General features: G+C 46.2%; 1 protein-coding gene across 1 annotated transcript in view; it reads right to left on the bottom strand.

Moving 5' to 3' along the window:
* Window positions 1-6,841, bottom strand: part of TUBGCP5 (tubulin gamma complex component 5) — a 103,968-nt gene extending 97,127 nt beyond the window's left edge. The window contains exon 1 of the mRNA XM_073541456.1: window positions 6,612-6,841. Coding sequence (XP_073397557.1) covers window positions 6,612-6,745 — 134 coding nt within the window. The 5' untranslated portion in view covers window positions 6,746-6,841. The remainder of the gene's footprint in view (window positions 1-6,611) is intronic.
* Window positions 6,842-19,617: the final 12,776 nt, after the last annotated feature.

The following is a 19,617-nucleotide window of genomic DNA, read 5'->3' as shown; positions in this document are numbered from 1 at the left end:
TAATGTATGAGCATGATCAGTGTAATACTGGTGACTGCTGGGACTTGTAGTGCTACTCCCCGTAACAGCGGCATGTAATGTATGAGCACGATCAGTGTAATACTGGTGACTGCTGGGACTTGTAGTGCTACTCCCCATAACAGCAGCATGTAATGTATGAGCACGATCAGTGTAATACTGGTGACTGCTGGGACTTGTAGTGCTACTCCCCGTAACAGCGGCATGTAATGTATGAGCACGATCAGTGTAATACTGGTGACTGCTGGGACTTGTAGTGCTACTCCCCGTAACAGCGGCATGTAAAGTATGAGCATGATCAGTGTAATACTGATTACTGCTGGGACTTGTAGTGCTACAGCCCATAACAGCAGCATGTAATGTATGAGCACGATCAGTGTAATACTGATGACTGCTGGGACTTGTAGTGCTACTCCCCGTAACAGCGGCATGTAATGTATGAGCACGATAAGTAATACTGATGACTGCTGGGACTTGTAGTGCTACAGCCCATAACAGCAGCATGTAATGTATGAGCACGATCAGTGTAATACTGATGACTGCTGGGACTTGTAGTGCTACTCCCCGTAACAGCGGCATGTAATGTATGAGCACGATAAGTGTAATACTGGTGACTGCTGGGACTTGTAGTGCTACTCCCCGTAACAGCGGCATGTATTGTATGAGCACGATCAGTGTAATACTGATGACTGCTGGGACTTGTAGTGCTACTCCCCATAACAGCAGCATGTAATGTATGAGCATGATCAGTGTAATACTGATGACTGCTGGGACTTGTAGTGCTACAGCCCATACCAGCAGCATGTAATGTATGAGCACGATCAGTGTAATACTGATGACTGCTGGGACTTGTAGTGCTACTCCCCATAACAGCAGCATGTAACGTATGAGCACGATCAGTGTAATACTGATGACTGCTGGGACTTGTAGTGCTACAGCCCATAACAGCGGCATGTAATGTATGAGCACGATCAGTGTAATACTGATGACTGCTGGGACTTGTAGTGCTACTCCCCATAACAGCAGCATGTAATGTATGAGCACGATCAGTGTAATACTGATGACTGCTGGGACTTGTAGTGCTACTCCCCGTAACAGCGGCATGTAAAGTATGAGCACGATCAGTGTAATACTGATGACTGCTGGGACTTGTAGTGCTACTCCCCGTAACAGCGGCATGTAATGTATGAGCACGATCAGTGTAATACTGGTGACTGCTGGGACTTGTAGTGCTACTCCCCGTAACAGCGGCATGTATTGTATGAGCACGATCAGTGTAATACTGATGACTGCTGGGACTTGTAGTGCTACAGCCCATAACAGCGGCATGTAATGTATGAGCACGATCAGTGTAATACTGATGACTGCTGGGACTTGTAGTGCTACTCCCCATAACAGCAGCATGTAATGTATGAGCACGATCAGTGTAATACTGATGACTGCTGGGACTTGTAGTGCTACTCCCCGTAACAGCGGCATGTAATGTATGAGCACGATCAGTGTAATACTGATGACTGCTGGGACTTGTAGTGCTACTCCCCGTAACAGCAGCATGTAATGTATGAGCACGATCAGTGTAATACTGATGACTGCTGGGACTTGTAGTGCTACTCCCCGTAACAGCGGCATGTAATGTATGAGCACGATCAGTGTAATACTGGTGACTGCTGGGACTTGTAGTGCTACTCCCCGTAACAGCGGCATGTAATGTATGAGCACGATCAGTGTAATACTGGTGACTGCTGGGACTTGTAGTGCTACTCCCCGTAACAGCGGCATGTAATGTATGAGCACGATAAGTGTAATACTGATGACTGCTGGGACTTGTAGTGCTACTCCCCGTAACAGCGGCATGGAATGTATGAGCACGATCAGTGTAATACTGGTGACTGCTGGGACTTGTAGTGCTACTCCCCGTAACAGCGGCATGTATTGTATGAGCACGATCAGTGTAATACTGATGACTGCTGGGACTTGTAGTGCTACAGCCCATAACAGCGGCATGTAATGTATGAGCACGATCAGTGTAATACTGATGACTGCTGGGACTTGTAGTGCTACTCCCCATAACAGCAGCATGTAATGTATGAGCACGATCAGTGTAATACTGATGACTGCTGGGACTTGTAGTGCTACTCCCCGTAACAGCAGCATGTAATGTATGAGCACGATCAGTGTAATACTGATGACTGCTGGGACTTGTAGTGCTACTCCCCGTAACAGCGGCATGTAATGTATGAGCACGATCAGTGTAATACTGGTGACTGCTGGGACTTGTAGTGCTACTCCCCGTAACAGCGGCATGTAATGTATGAGCACGATCAGTGTAATACTGGTGACTGCTGGGACTTGTAGTGCTACTCCCCGTAACAGCGGCATGTAATGTATGAGCACGATCAGTGTAATACTGGTGACTGCTGGGACTTGTAGTGCTACTCCCCGTAACAGCGGCATGTAATGTATGAGCACGATCAGTGTAATACTGGTGACTGCTGGGACTTGTAGTGCTACTCCCCGTAACAGCGGCATGTAATGTATGAGCACGATCAGTGTAATACTGGTGACTGCTGGGACTTGTAGTGCTACTCCCCGTCCCAGCGGCATGTAATGTATGAGCACGATCAGTGTAATACTGGTGACTGCTGGGACTTGTAGTGCTACTCCCCGTAACAGCGGCATGTAATGTATGAGCACGATCAGTGTAATACTGATGACTGCTGGGACTTGTAGTGCTACTCCCCGTAACAGCAGCATGTAATGTATGAGCACGATCAGTGTAATACTGATGACTGCTGGGACTTGTAGTGCTACTCCCCGTAACAGCGGCATGTAATGTATGAGCACGATCAGTGTAATACTGGTGACTGCTGGGACTTGTAGTGCTACTCCCCGTAACAGCGGCATGTAATGTATGAGCACGATCAGTGTAATACTGGTGACTGCTGGGACTTGTAGTGCTACTCCCCGTAACAGCGGCATGTAATGTATGAGCACGATCAGTGTAATACTGGTGACTGCTGGGACTTGTAGTGCTACTCCCCGTAACAGCGGCATGTAATGTATGAGCACGATCAGTGTAATACTGGTGACTGCTGGGACTTGTAGTGCTACTCCCCGTAACAGCGGCATGTAATGTATGAGCACGATCAGTGTAATACTGGTGACTGCTGGGACTTGTAGTGCTACTCCCCGTAACAGCGGCATGTAATGTATGAGCACGATCAGTGTAATACTGATGACTGCTGGGACTTGTAGTGCTACTCCCCGTAACAGCGGCATGTAATGTATGAGCACGATCAGTGTAATACTGGTGACTGCTGGGACTTGTAGTGCTACTCCCCGTAACAGCGGCATGTAATGTATGAGCACGATCAGTGTAATACTGATGACTGCTGGGACTTGTAGTGCTACTCCCCGTAACAGCAGCATGTAATGTATGAGCACGATCAGTGTAATACTGATGACTGCTGGGACTTGTAGTGCTACTCCCCGTAACAGCGGCATGTATTGTATGAGCACGATCAGTGTAATACTGATGACTGCTGGGACTTGTAGTGCTACTCCCCATAACAGCGGCATGTAATGTATGAGCATGATCAGTGTAATACTGGTGACTGCTGGGACTTGTAGTGCTACTCCCCGTAACAGCGGCATGTAATGTATGAGCATGATCAGTGTAATACTGATGACTGCTGGGACTTGTAGTGCTACTCCCCGTAACAGCGGCATGTAATGTATGAGCACGATCAGTGTAATACTGATGACTGCTGGGACTTGTAGTGCTACTCCCCATAACAGCGGCATGTAATGTATGAGCATGATCAGTGTAATACTGGTGACTGCTGGGACTTGTAGTGCTACTCCCCGTAACAGCGGCATGTAATGTATGAGCATGATCAGTGTAATACTGATGACTGCTGGGACTTGTAGTGCTACTCCCCGTAACAGCGGCATGTATTGTATGAGCACGATCAGTGTAATACTGGTGACTGCTGGGACTTGTAGTGCTACTCCCCGTAACAGCGGCATGTAATGTATGAGCATGATCAGTGTAATACTGATGACTGCTGGGACTTGTAGTGCTACTCCCCGTAACAGCGGCATTTAATGTATGAGCACGATCAGTGTAATACTGGTGACTGCTGGGACTTGTAGTGCTACTCCCCGTAACAGCGGCATGTAATGTATGAGCATGATCAGTGTAATACTGATGACTGCTGGGACTTGTAGTGCTACTCCCCGTAACAGCGGCATGTAATGTATGAGCACGATCAGTGTAATACTGGTGACTGCTGGGACTTGTAGTGCTACTCCCCGTAACAGCGGCATGTAATGTATGAGCATGATCAGTGTAATACTGATGACTGCTGGGACTTGTAGTGCTACTCCCCGTAACAGCAGCATGTAATGTATGAGCATGATCAGTGTAATACTGATGACTGCTGGGACTTGTAGTGCTACAGCCCATAACAGCGGCATGTATTGTATGAGCACGATCAGTGTAATACTGATGACTGCTGGGACTTGTAGTGCTACTCCCCGTAACAGCGGCATGTAATGTATGAGCACGATCAGTGTAATACTGATGACTGCTGGGACTTGTAGTGCTACTCCCCGTAACAGCAGCATGTAATGTATGAGCATGATCAGTGTAATACTGATGACTGCTGGGACTTGTAGTGCTACTCCCCATAACAGCGGCATGTAATGTATGAGCACGATCAGTGTAATACTGATGACTGCTGGGACTTGTAGTGCTACTCCCCATAACAGCGGCATGTAATGTATGAGCACGATCAGTGTAATACTGATGACTGCTGGGACTTGTAGTGCTACTCCCCGTAACAGCGGCATGTAATGTATGAGCACGATCAGTGTAATACTGATGACTGCTGGGACTTGTAGTGCTACTCCCCGTAACAGCAGCATGTAATGTATGAGCATGATCAGTGTAATACTGATGACTGCTGGGACTTGTAGTGCTACTCCCCGTAACAGCAGCATGTAATGTATGAGCATGATCAGTGTAATACTGATGACTGCTGGGACTTGTAGTGCTACTCCCCGTAACAGCAGCATGTAATGTATGAGCATGATCAGTGTAATACTGATGACTGCTGGGACTTGTAGTGCTACTCCCCATAACAGCGGCATGTAATGTATGAGCACGATCAGTGTAATACTGATGACTGCTGGGACTTGTAGTGCTACTCCCCGTAACAGCAGCATGTAATGTATGAGCACGATCAGTGTAATACTGATGACTGCTGGGACTTGTAGTGCTACTCCCCGTAACAGCAGCATGTAATGTATGAGCATGATCAGTGTAATACTGATGACTGCTGGGACTTGTAGTGCTACTCCCCATAACAGCGGCATGTAATGTATGAGCACGATCAGTGTAATACTGATGACTGCTGGGACTTGTAGTGCTACTCCCCGTAACAGCAGCATGTAATGTATGAGCACGATCAGTGTAATACTGATGACTGCTGGGACTTGTAGTGCTACTCCCCGTAACAGCAGCATGTAATGTATGAGCACGATCAGTGTAATACTGATGACTGCTGGGACTTGTAGTGCTACTCCCCGTAACAGCAGCATGTAATGTATGAGCACGATCAGTGTAATACTGATGACTGCTGGGACTTGTAGTGCTACTCCCCGTAACAGCAGCATGTAATGTATGAGCACGATCAGTGTAATACTGATGACTGCTGGGACTTGTAGTGCTACTCCCCGTAACAGCAGCATGTAATGTATGAGCACGATCAGTGTAATACTGATGACTGCTGGGACTTGTAGTGCTACTCCCCATAACAGCGGCATGTAATGTATGAGCACGATCAGTGTAATACTGATGACTGCTGGGACTTGTAGTGCTACTCCCCGTAACAGCAGCATGTAATGTATGAGCATGATCAGTGTAATACTGATGACTGCTGGGACTTGTAGTGCTACTCCCCGTAACAGCGGCATGTAATGTATGAGCACGATCAGTGTAATACTGATGACTGCTGGGACTTGTAGTGCTACTCCCCGTAACAGCAGCATGTAATGTATGAGCACGATCAGTGTAATACTGATGACTGCTGGGACTTGTAGTGCTACTCCCCGTAACAGCAGCATGTAATGTATGAGCACGATCAGTGTAATACTGGTGACTGCTGGGACTTGTAGTGCTACTCCCCGTAACAGCGGCATGTAATGTATGAGCACGATCAGTGTAATACTGATGACTGCTAGGACTTGTAGTGCTACTCCCCATAACAGCAGCATGTAATGTATGAGCACGATCAGTGTAATACTGATGACTGCTGGGACTTGTAGTGCTACTCCCCGTAACAGCGGCATGTAATGTATGAGCACGATCAGTGTAATACTGATGACTGCTGGGACTTGTAGTGCTACTCCCCGTAACAGCAGCATGTATTGTATGAGCACGATCAGTGTAATACTGATGACTGCTGGGACTTGTAGTGCTACTCCCCGTAACAGCAGCATGGAATGTATGAGCACGATCAGTGTAATACTGATGACTGCTGGGACTTGTAGTGCTACTCCCCGTAACAGCGGCATGTATGGGCGCAGACCTTAAGTTGGACCAGGCATACTGCAGCGCCAGCTGGTAGTTCCTGTCGCTCTCCTCGCGCAGGCCGCTCAGGCTGGAGATCAGCTTCTTCACATCCTTCTCCTGCTCCTTCTCAAAGCGCGTCCAATGCGCCATGTCCCACACATATCAGCAGGCAGCCAAGCAACCGTCACATGACCACGGACAGGACCTCGCCCAGCCAATCAGCGCTCTCCATCAGAATCAGCAGACTGTAGAGACTTGACTGTATGGGCGCCTGCCCGCTGTTGTGACGTCATTTCCGTCACGTGTTGTGGGCGCAAGGAGCTTGGAAGCGCGGGCTCCAGCTGCAGTGCGAGTGGCATTCGGGGGATTTATAAAGTTGGGGTGTCTGGAGGGATTTGTAGACTTTATACAGTTGGTTTTTTTCGTATTTGGAGAGTGCATAAGGGGCTTTTCCATGAGGTAGGCCTCTGTTATGGGTCCTTAGGCTGAGTTCACACGTGGCGTTTTTTTTGCGTTTCCGTGGCGGTTTTAACCGCGAAAAATAAGCATCCCATGCATTCCTATGGGATTCCGCAATGCTGTGCTAATGCTGCGGTTTTTACCGCTGCAGAATCGCTTCGCGGTAAAAACCGCAGCATGTCATTATTTTGCGGAATCGCGGCGATCCCGCACCCATAGGAATGCATTGTTCTGCTTCCCGCATGTGGCTGTGCCCACCATGCGAAAAGTAAGCTGAACAATTGCGGATGGTACCCACGGTCCGGAGGAGAGGAGACTGTCCTCCGGGCTTTGGGTACCATATCCCTGTAAAAAATAGAATTTAAAAATAAAAAATATTGTTATTCTCACCCTCCGACGTCCCGCGCAGTCTTCCCGCTTCTCTTCACGCTCTCGTTCCCAGTAGTCCTTTGCGAAAATGCCCGCGATGGCGTCCGTTCTCGCGGGATCGCGAAGTCTCGCGGTCGTTCGCGCGACGTCATCGCGAATTACCGCGAGACGTCACGATCCCAAGAGAACGGACGCCATCGCGGGCATTTTCGCAAAGGATTACTGGGAACGCCTGCGCGGGACGTCGGAGGGTGAGAATAACACCATTTTTTATTTTTTTTACATTCTATCTTTTACTATTGATGCTGCATAGGCAGCCTGAATAGTAAAAAGTTGGTCACACTCATCAAACACTATGTTTGACGAGTGTGACCAACCTGTCAATCAGTTCTCCAAGCGATGCTACAGATCGCTTGGGGAACGCTAGCATTTTGCAAGCTAATTACACTTGCAAAATGCTAGTTTTTCCGTGGGAAAGTCGCGGGAATTTAAAATGCGATGTTCCCGCGGACTGGAATTCCGGAATTCTTGCGGTAATTTCCGCGAGAGTTCCGGTACGTGTGCACTTAGCCTCACAGGGAAGGTGCTGTGACTCATTTTTATATTGTTGATTATAAAAATCAGTTATTTTTTAATACTGAATTAACTTCCCTTTCACAGTTTTTCGGTTATTATTTTTTAATTAACTCTGGGAGATGCCATTTACATTGCTGGCGTGTATGCGGCCTCGTGCCTCGGATACAGCGGTCCCTGTACATGGGAGCCTGGGATCGGTGTCCAGCTGCATCTCTGCGGTCTGGGTTGTTCAGGTCTCAGCTGTGGTAGATCATGTGATTTATTCTCCTATTCATGCATGGGGTGATATAGCATTCAGCACATATTCCAAAACAATAAAACCGGAGCTTTTTACGGTTTTGCATTTTCGTTTTTTCCTCCCATTCTTCTCAGAGCCATAACTTTATTTTTCTGTCAATATGGCCATGTGAGGGCATATTTTTTGCGGGATGAGTTTTAATTTTGAACGACACCATTGGTTTTACCATGTCGTGTAATAGAAAATGGAAAAAAAATCCAACTGCGGTGAAATAGCAAAAAAAAGTGCAATCCCACACTTGTTTTTTTTATTTGGCTTTTTTGCTAGGTTCACTTAATGCTATAACTGACATGCCATTATGATTCTCCAGGTCGTTACGAGTCCAAACATGTGTAGGTTCTTTTTTTTTATGTAAGTGGTGAAAAGAAATTTGCTTAACCACTTTCTGCCATTAGACGTACTATCCCGTCCATGTGCCCTGGGACTTAATTACCAAGGACGGGATAGTACGCCTAATGCGATCAGCGGCGCCCACGTGGTGAGCGCCGCTGATCGCGGCCGGATGTCAGCTGATTATCACAGCGGACACCCGGCACAATGTGTCAGGGGAGGTCACGGACCGCCCCCGACACATTAACCCCTTGTACACCGCGATCAAACACGATCGATTGCGGTGTACCAGGGGTTAAAGGGAAGCATCGGCAGGGAGGGGGCTCCCTCCGTGCTTCCCTGAGCCCCCCACGGCAGCGCAATGTGCAGCGCTGCTGCTGCGGACTCCTTCCCTACAGGCCCCCGGATCCAAGATGGCGACGGGGGCCTGTAGGGAGCTGACTTCCTCACTGCCTGCAAAGCGCAGGCATGAGGAAGTCTGCAGAACTGCCTGTGACAGATTGCTGATCTGTCACAGTGATCTGTCACAGGACAGTGATGTCCCACCTGGGACTATGTAATAAAGTAAAAAAAAGTGTAAAAATAATTTTAAAAAAATTGCTAAATTAGTATAAATTTGGTATCGCCACGTCCGTAGCGACCCGCCCTATAAAACTGTCCCATTAGTTAACCCCTTAAAAAATAAACGAAGCAAAAAATGATTTATTATCATACCACCGAACAAAAAGTGCAATAACGCGTGATCAAAAAGACGCATATAAATATCCATGGTACCTCTGAAAACGTCATCTTGTCCCGCAAAAAACGAGCCGCCATACAGCGTCATCCGCAAAAAAATTAAAGTTATAGCTCGCAGAATAAAGCGATGCAAAAATAATTATTTTTTATATAAAATTGTTTTAGTTGCAAAAAACCGACAAAACATAAAAAAAACCTAAATGAGGTATCGCTGTAACCGTACTGACCCGAAGAATAAAGCCGCTTTATCAATTTTACCGCACACGGAACGGTGTAAACGCACCCTCCCCCAAAAGAAATTCATGAAACGCTGGTTTTTGTTCATTCTGCGTCCCAAATATTGGAATAAAAAGCGATCAAAAAAGTCACGTCCCCGAAAATGGTACCAATAGGAACGTCAACTCGTCCCGCAAAGAATAAGACCTCACATGACTCGGTGGGTCAAAATACGGAAAAATTATAGCTCTTAATATGTGGTGATGCAAAACTATTTTTACAATAAAAAGCGTCTTTTAGCGTGCGACAGCCGCCAAACATAAAAACCGCCATAAATAGTAAATCAAACCCCCCGTTATCACCCCCTTAGGGAAAAATAATAAAATAAAAGTATTTATTTCCATTTTCCCATTTGGTGCTCCCCAAATGCAACATGGCGTCTGATCTCAATTCCAGCCAATTCTGCGTTGAAAAAGTCAAATGGTGCTCCTTCTCTTCCAAGCTCTGCCATGCGCCCAAACAGTGTTTTGCCCCCACATATAGGGTATCAGCATACTCGGGACAAATTGCAAAACAACTTTTGGGGTCCAATTTCTCCTGTTACCCTTAGGAAAATAAAAAATTGGGGGCAAAAATATCATTTTTGTGGAAAAAAAATGATTTTTTTATTTTCACGCCCAGGCGTTATAAACTTCTGTGAAGCACTTGGGGGTTCAAAGTGCTCACCACACATCTAGATAAGTTCCGTGGGGGGTCTAGTTTCCAAAATGGGGTCACTTGTGGGGAGTTTCAATAGTTTAGGTACATCAAGGGCTCTCCAAAAGCAACATGATACCCGCAGACCATTCCATCAAAGTCTGCATTCCAAAACGTCACTACTTCCCTTCCGAGCCCCGACGTGTGCCCATACAGTAGTTTTTCTCCCACATATGAGGTATCAGCGTACTCAGGACAAATTGGACAACAACTTTTGGGGTCCAATTTCTCCTTGTACCCTTGGGAAAATGAAAAAAATTGGTGACTAAAAGATCATGTTTGTGGAAAAAACACGATTTTTTTATTTTCACGCCCGGGCGTTATAAACTTCTGTGAAGCCCTGGGGGGTTCAAAGTGCTCACCACACATCTAGATAAGTTCCTTGGGGGGTCTAGTTTCCAAAATGGTGTCATTTGTGGGGGTTTCCACTGTTTTGGTACATCAGGAGTTTTCCAATCGCGACATGGTGTCCGATCTCAATTCCAGCCAAAAACGTCAAATGGCGCTGCTTTCCTTCCGAGCTCTGCCATGCGCCCAAATAGTCATTTACACCCACATATGGGGTATCGGCGTACTCAGGACAAATTGCACAATAACTTTTAGGGTCCTGTTACCATTGGAAAAATAAAAATTGGAGGTGAAAAGATCATTTTTGTGGAAAAAATATGATTTTTTAATTGTACCGCTGTACGTTATAAACTTCTGTGAAGCCCTTGTGGGTTGAAAGTTCTCACCACATATCTAGATAAGTTCCTTGGGGGGTCTAGTTTCCAAAATGGGGTCACTTGGGGGGGGTTTCCACTGTTTAGGTACATCAGGGGCTCTCCAAACGCGACATGGCGTCCGATCTGAATTCCAGCCAATTTTGCATTGAAAAAGTCAAACGGCGCTCCTTCCCTGCTGAGGTCTGCCATGCGCCGAAACAGTGGTTACCCCCCACGTATCAGCGTACTCAGGACAAATTGCACAATAACTTTTGCAGTCCAATTTCTCCTGTTACCCTTGGTAAAATAAAAAAAAATTGAACCTGAAGTATTTTTTTAGTGAAAAAAAGTTAAATGTTCATTTTTTTTTTTAAATATTCAAAAAATTCCTGTGACGCACCTGAAGGGTTAATAAACTTCTTAGATGTGGTTTTGAGCACCTTAAGGGGTGCAGTTTTTAGAATGGTGTCTCATTTGGGTATTTTCTATCATATAGACCCCACAAAGTGGCTTCAAATGTGATGTGGTCCATAAAAATAAAATGGTGTTGCAAAAATTAGAAATCGCTGGTCAATTTTTAACCCTTATAACTTCCTAACAAAAAAAAAACTTTGGTTCCAAAATTGTGCTGATGTAAAGTAAACGTGGGAAATGTTACTTATCAAGTTTTTTGTGTGCCGTATCTCTGTGATTTAAGGGCATAAAAATTCAAAGTTGGAAAATTACGAAATTTTCAAAATTTTTGCCAAATTTCCATTTTTTTCACAAATAAACGCAAGTTATTTGAATGAAATTTCACCACTAACATGAAGTACAATATGTCACGAGAAAACAATGTCAGAATCACCGGGATCCATGGAAGCTTTTCAGAGTTATTACTTCATAAAGGGACAGTGGTCAGAATTGTAAAAATTGGCCTGGTCATTAACGTGCTAACCACCCTTGGGGCTTAAGGGGTTAAAAAAAAGCGCCATTTTCCGACACCCGTAGCGTCTCCATTTTTCATGATGTCAAGTTGGGTAAGAGCGTTTTTTTTTTTTTGTGCAGTTGCGATCTTTTGATTGCCATTATTGCATTTTAATTCAATGTCGCAGCGACCAAAAAAAGTAATTCAGGCGGTGATTTTTTTTTTTCTTTTTCCTCGCTACACCATTTAGCGATCAGATTAATTCTTTTTTTTTTTTTTTTTTTTTTTTTTTGACAGATTGGGCGATTTTGAATGCGGCGATACCAGTATGTGTAGGTTTGATTTTACTTTGAATTGGGCAAAAAGGGGGGTGACTTGAACTTATATTTATTTTTTCATATTTTTAAAACTTTTTTTAACTTTTGGCATGCTTCAATAGCCTCCATCGGAGGCTAGAAGCTGCCACAACTTGATTGCCTATGCTACATAGAGATGATGCTCAGATTGCCTCTGTAGCTGAATTGCAGACTTGCTATGAGCGCCGACCACAGGGTGCCACTCTCAGCAATCCGGCATCAACAACCATAGAGGTCTCAAGGAGACCTCTGGTTGTCATGCCGACAACAACGGTGACCCACGATCATGTGATGCAGGTCACCGGTGTGCGCATTTCCGGCCGGATGTCCGGAAGTGCTTGTTAAATGCTGCTGTCAGTTTGACAGCGGCACTTATCTAGTTAATAGCCACGGGTGGGTTCAGTTGTTCAAAACAGCTGACATGTTCTGACTTTGAGGTGGGCTCACCGCTGGAGCCCACATCAAAGCGGGGGATACTGACATCATTGTAAGTACGTCCGATGCCAGTAGAGGTTTAAACACCGCTGGACTCCTGAATGAGTGAAGGAGGAGTAGAACCATCTCAAGGAGGATCACAATTAAATGGACAGCATGTGACTTAAATATGAGTTTCTGAGCAAAGGGTCTGAATACTTAGACCATGTGATATTTCAGTTTTTCCTTAATAAATTTGCAAAAATTTCTACTTTTCTGTATTTATTTCAGTCAAGATGGGATGCAGAGTACATTAATGAGGAAAAAAATGAACTTTTTTGAAATTACCAAATGGCTGCCTTAGAAATAGAGGGAAAAATTTAAAGGGAATCTGTCACCCGTTTTTTTTGGACTATCAGCTGCCAGCATTGATATCAGGGGCTTATCTACAGCATTCTGTAATGCTGTAGATAATCCCCCGATGTGACCTGAAAGATAAGAAAAACACGTTAGATTATACTCACCAGAGGGGGCGGTCGGATGGGTGTCACGGTCCGGTCTGACGCCTCCCAACTTCATACGATGCCGTCCTCTTCTTCCCTTCCTGTAGTGGCTCTGGCGCACTGCTCTACCCTGTTGAGGGCAGAGCAGAATACTGCAGTGCGCAGGCACCAGACCTCCCGACGCCTGCACACTGCAGTATTCTGCTCTGAGAAAATAGGGGGGGGAAGCCAGCACTGCTTAAGGTTATAACGCATAAATTAAAGTGCATATGCACATAATATCCAGCTGTATTCAAAAATTGATCAATTCAATTGAGCCACCCCGCCGCGCCAAGGCAATCTCATGTGGGGGGTCCTACTCTACATTTATAATAAATACTGTGCCATTACGGCCTCCTAAGAGCATGACCACATCAAGTGCAATCTGTACCTGAACATTGCTGGATCGCTCCCATGAAGCCAGATGAAACAAGTGCAGATGAAGGCCAACCAGGTCTGAACACAGACATATCAAGATTGACCTCCACACATTGCCCAACCAGGAAACATAGATGAAGGGCGATATTGGCCCGGACACAGGTGCACAATTAAATAAAGCTTGGGGCAGGGCGGGGCTGCCGTGTGTGTGTGCACAGCAGCCTAGATCCATCATAATAAACACAGAAAGATTTATAGCGGGCATAGCCAAGCGTGCACGGCAGCAGTGGTGGTGAGCCACAAACCAACAACAAGAAAATAGGGGGGGAAGCCAGCACTGCTTAAGGTTAGAACGCATAAATTCAAGTGCATATGCATATAATATCCAGCTGTATTCAAAAATGAGATATTTGGCAAAAAAATTGATCAATTCAATTGAGCCACCCCGCCGCGCCAAGGCAATCTCATGTGGGGGGTCCTACTCTACATTTATAATAAATACTGTGCCATAACGGCCTCCTAAGAGCATGACCACATCAAGTGAAATCTGTACCTGAACATTGCTGGATCGCTCCCATGAAGCCAGATGAAACAAGTACAGATGAAGGCCAACCAGGTCTGAACACAGACATATCAGGATTGACCTCCACACATTGCCCAACCAACTGGTTCTTTATCCAACATCCGCACAATCTTGCGTTGAAATCGCTTGTCAATTTTTCTTTTCTGTCCACATCTAGGGAGGTTAGCCACAGTGCTATGGGCTTTAAACTTCTTGATGACATTGCGCACGGTAGACATAGGAACATTCAGGTCTTTGGAGATGGTCTTGTAGCCTTGAGATTGCTCATGCTTCCTCACAATTTGGTTTCTCAAGTCCTCAGACAGTTCTTTGGTCTTCTTTCTTTTCTCCATGCTCAATGTGGTACACACAAGGACACAAGACAGAGGTTGAGTCAACTTTAATCCATGTCAACTGGCTGCAAGTGTGATTTAGTTATTGCCAACACCTGTTAGGTGCCACAGGTAAGTTACAGGTGCTGTTAATTACACAAGTTAGAGACGCATCACATGATTTTTCGAACAGTGCTAATACTTTTGTCCACCCTCTTTTTTTAATGTTTGGTGTGGAATTATATCCAATTTGGCTTTAGGACAATTCTTTTTGTGTTTTTTCATTTAAGACAAATGAAGATAATACCAAAGAATTTGTGTTTGCAATCATTTTCAGGAAGAAACTGAGTATTTGACAAAATTGCAGGGGTGTCAATACTTTTGGCCACAACTGTATAAATATATTCTCTATGGGTGTATTCTATGTGCATATATCTATTCTTTTGTTTCTTTATTTAACATGTCAGTGTGATTTTACTGTATCACGTGCTGAATTGCCGGCTTTTCTTAAGGGACACCTGGTGCATATTTCTCGCAAGTCACACGTCTGGTCCGTGTGTAATGCGTATTTTTTGCGCACCCATAGACTTGCACTGGCGTATTTCGGACGTAGTACGCGGACAATCGCCACATGCTGTGATTGGCACAGGCTGTAAAATACGGCTGAGAAATATACGCCTGTTTGGAGCAGCCCCATAGAGAAACATTGGTCCGTGTGCAATGCATGGTTTTTACGCCTCTCACTCGTACGTATTTTTTCTCTTCCCCATTACAGCCCCACAGACATGAGAGATGGTATCCGCCCCCAGGAAACCTGTAGCAGAGACATAAGAAGGGGGCGGCACCTCTCTCCTCAGTTTTGGTTTCCTGTTTCCCGCAGGCGGATGCCTGGGGCAGAGTCCATACCTCCGGAGCGATCCCCCTCTGATGTTAGCCGGCCAGGAGGCCGAGGTCCGCCGGGAGAGGAAGGCAGCTGGGCATGGTGGCGCGCGCCTGTCAGCCCGGCGCGGTGGGCGCTGCAGTGGCCTCCTCGTGAGACTCCCCGGTGGCCGCTCCTGTGGGAGGCTGGGCCGAGGGAAGCGTGGCCACCACGACGCTGGGGCCGACTGAGTGGCGACGACTTCCAGGGTCGCACAGGAAGTGATGTCACATGCCGGGGGAGCGGTGTACTGGGCACTTCTGGGAGGGAGTGGTCCCAGAGGCGCGCACCGCTCCTCCATAAAAGAAGGATAAGGCAAGGTGCCACCGGTCCCTGAGAAGCTGCATACAGGCTCCGGAGTAGCAGAGCCAGACCAGCAGCCAGGCGGCTAAAGCATCAGATGGATCCTGAAGGCGAGATGCGCGCGCACAGGAGGAAGAGCCACAGGCGACCGGGGTACCCAGAGGGCCGGGTGAGTGCCTTTGTAAGGCAACACATAATATTAACGACTGCCCTATGTCATGTGTCTCTTGGGTAATGTGCATTATGCAAAAAGGCCCTAGCTAAAACTTATGAGAAGCGACTGTCGCTCATGCATTAAAAAAAAAAACAGTGGCCGAAGAGTCACCGTCTCTACTCCAGAGCATTAAAACTATCATCTGGGATCAAGTAAAGTCGACACTCAAAGATGAATTGAAGGAGCAGACTACACTTAGCTCCAACGTAACACCTGCTTCACCTCCACCTCCTCCTCTTTCTCCCGCAGAAATAACTACCGACATAGAGTCTGAGGAAGAACAAGGGGAGATAGGGGCCTCGGACTCAGACCTAGACTCCTCGGACGAGGAAAAGGGTCGTCCATATTTCCTATCCGAGGATATTGGGAAGTTACTAAAACTTGTAAGGTCCACAATGGGACTTGAAACACCTAAAGAACCAAAATCGATTCAAGATACTATGTTTAGTAATCTTGAGGGGAAAAAACAAAGAGTTTTTCCCTTTCATGATAACCTGTTAAATTTAATTAAGAGGGAATAGAAAAAAACCAACTAAAAAAAAAAATGTCCATACCGCAGGAGCTCAAACGTAAATACCCGTTTGATGAGGAGGTATGCGATAAATGGGAAAGCTCCCAGGCTAGATACAGCCATTGCTAGTAACTCCAGGGGGATAGCATTGCCATTTGAGGACATGGGCGCCCTAAAAGATCCCCTTGACAAGAAAGCGGATGCTTTTCTAAAATCTGCTTGGGAGGCATCGGCTTGGTCGTTCAAACCCGGGGTAACCGCTACTTGTACAGCGCGTGCTGTTATGAATGGGTCACTGAGGAGAAAAAAAGCAGAACAAGCTAAGTCACAGATAACCAGAGAGGTTGGTAACTATGCAGATTTCAGATCCCTGATCTTACCACAACAACTAGCAGTAGCCGTGGAGCGTGCCTACGATGTTCCTAGACGCCTCTTCACGGCCGGAGGACTAAATAAGCCTAAAGCAAGAAAAGGGAAAACTAACTGCCCCAGAGCAGACCCCAAAGGAATAGATAGCCCCCACACGTGTATTGACGGTGAAACAAGATGAAGGCACAAACACAGGCAGGAAAATAGGTTGAACAAATGACGGGGCCCAAACTAACTAGACAGGAAAGGAGACACTGTCTGCAACCTGCAAAAAACCCTACAAAAATCATGTCCAACACTTCTGATAGCAAAATTAACCCTGAAGTCACTATACTTCTCCCACTATATCAGCACTCTGAAATATTCTGAGACAGAGCAAAAAGAGACCGAACTAGTAAGGGACAAAAAGCCAATTGGCAAAATACTGATAAATAAGAGTGGAAATTCAGCACAGCCCCCAGCAGGGGCTGGCTGAACACACCAAAAAACTGAATAGATAGACCAACAAAAGCAAGTGTGAACATTAGCAGAAAAACTTAGCTTTAGCTGACTGGAACAGAGCTGAAAACCAAGAGCTGACAAGCCAGAAGGAATCACCAGCAACTGAATAGGGCGTCGGCTGTCTTAAATCCAATCTGAGACTCCTGAGATCCAATCGTCATCCTCATTCTCAGGTGGCAGATCTCCACCGATCAAATCAGCCTCTCTACCTCCTATTACCACCAGAGGGAGTCTGGAAGGAGAACTCACAACTGGTGAACCAGAGAATGAACTCACAACAGCGTGCTATGGTCAAGTGGTTGGACGAATTAAGTGACCAAATTAAAAATGTCCAAGAGAGACCCTACTGGAGGCAATACCTTCCCTACAGAAGGCAGCAGGATTTCTGGCTGACGCCGCAGTAGATTACGTCCGAGGTGCCGCCCGTGCATGCTCCCTTTCGAATTCAGACTGCAGAGTTCTTTGGTTAAAAAACTGGTCAGCAGACTTCCAGTCAAAGGTCAAATTCTGTGCCTTCCCCTGTGAGGGTCAATACCTGTTTGGGAAAGCATTGGACGAAATTTTAGAAAAAATGGTTTCCAACCCCCTTCCCTAGGCGTCGGTGGACTGAAGCTCGCTCGTCCTTTCGTGGAGCAGGGAATAGAGGGAGTCGGGGGCGGCCAGACGATAGAGCCATGCGGGGCAGACCCTGGAAGGAAAGGAAAGAGAGAGGATTCCTCTTTAGCAAAACCACCCCGAGACCCGATACTAAGCAATGACGCCATGGCGGTTGAGGGAAGGCTTCGGTTCTTTGTCCATCAATGGGTAGCATTGCCCGCCTCAAAGTGGGTAACCGACCTGTTAGCCGGGGGCCTATGACTAAGTTTTCTAAGCCTTCCGCCACATCGAGTAAAAGTGACCCGGGTAGCCAAAAAGAAACAGGCCACGCTGGAAAAGGAGACTCAACTCCTCATACAAAAAGAGGTACTAATAAAAGTACTGTATCAAGTAGGGAAGGGGTTTTACAGCAATCTGTTCCTCACGCCAAAACCAGATGGGTCACTAAGAACAATATTCAATCTCAAAGCCCTGAACCAGTACATCAGAACAGAAAAATTCAAAATGGAGACCTTGGGATCAGCAGTGAAGCTACTCGACCCAGGCTGCTACATGGCAGTAATAGATCTTACCGATGCCAACTACCATGTGCCAATATGGGGAGAACATCAGCAATATCTAAGATTGGTGGTAGAGATTGCTCAAGACCCTACTCATCTCCAGTACCAAGGCCTACCCTTCGGGGTATCAGTAGCCCTTCGTATATTTACAAAAATCATCGGGGAGGTAGCGTCCTTTATAAGAAGGGAAAATATCCTGTTGGTACCCTATTTAGACGATTTCCTCGTCATAGCAAACAGCAAGCAAAGTTGCGAAAATGCAGTTACGGAGGTTCTGGAAATATTAACCAGGTTAGGCTGGATGATCAATCTAAAAAAAATCCAGATTAACTCCAGTTCAGTCCCAAGAATTTCTAGTTCAATGGGACTCATTAAAACAGCAGTGCATTCTTCCAGAAAGGAAAGTTGGGGCTAGCCAACAAAAAATACAACGGATACAGTCCGGTCGAGCCATATCAATAAGAGAAGCAATGTCGCTCCTGGGCACTTTGACAGCAACAATCCCATCGGTCCTGTGGGCACAAGCCCACACGAGAGAAGTACAGTGGCAGATCCTATCCGAGCAGGGGAGGGGACCTTACAATTTAAATCGGGAGATCATTCTCTCACCTCAGGTGCAGGATTCCCTAAAATGGTGGCTGAGCACCGAAAACTTAAACAGGTCAGTGCCCTGGACTACTCATAACTCGGTGGTACTAACCACAGATGCAAGTCCGAGTGGTTGGGGAGCACACATAGAGAAACGAACCCTACAGGGCCAGTGGGAACCCGTAATGAGCGATGCATCCTCAAATCTGAAAGAACTGGCGGCTTTAAGGCGAGCCCTTCTCCTAGTAAAACAAGAAGTGCAAGGGAGGCATGTCACAATATTATCCGACAACACAGTCATAGCATATATAAACAGACAAGGGGGTGCAAGGTCGGCAACCCTTATGGCAGAGGCCAGGGAATTATTCGCATGGGCGGAAAACAATCTTCTGTCCTTATCGGGTACACATTTAAAGGGGGCAGACAATTATCTGGACGATTATTTAAGCCGTCATGTACTACACCAGGGAGAATGGTCCCTAAATCAAAAAATATTTGGGGAAATCTGCGCTGCCTAGGGCAC

This window comes from Dendrobates tinctorius, unplaced genomic scaffold (assembly GCF_039654945.1).
Source record: "Dendrobates tinctorius isolate UK_male_01 unplaced genomic scaffold, ASM3965494v1 ptg000121l, whole genome shotgun sequence".
NCBI lineage: Eukaryota > Metazoa > Chordata > Amphibia > Anura > Dendrobatidae > Dendrobates > Dendrobates tinctorius.
The sequence above is the reverse complement of the archived record's forward strand: the minus strand, read 5'-3'. Positions and strand labels throughout refer to the sequence as shown.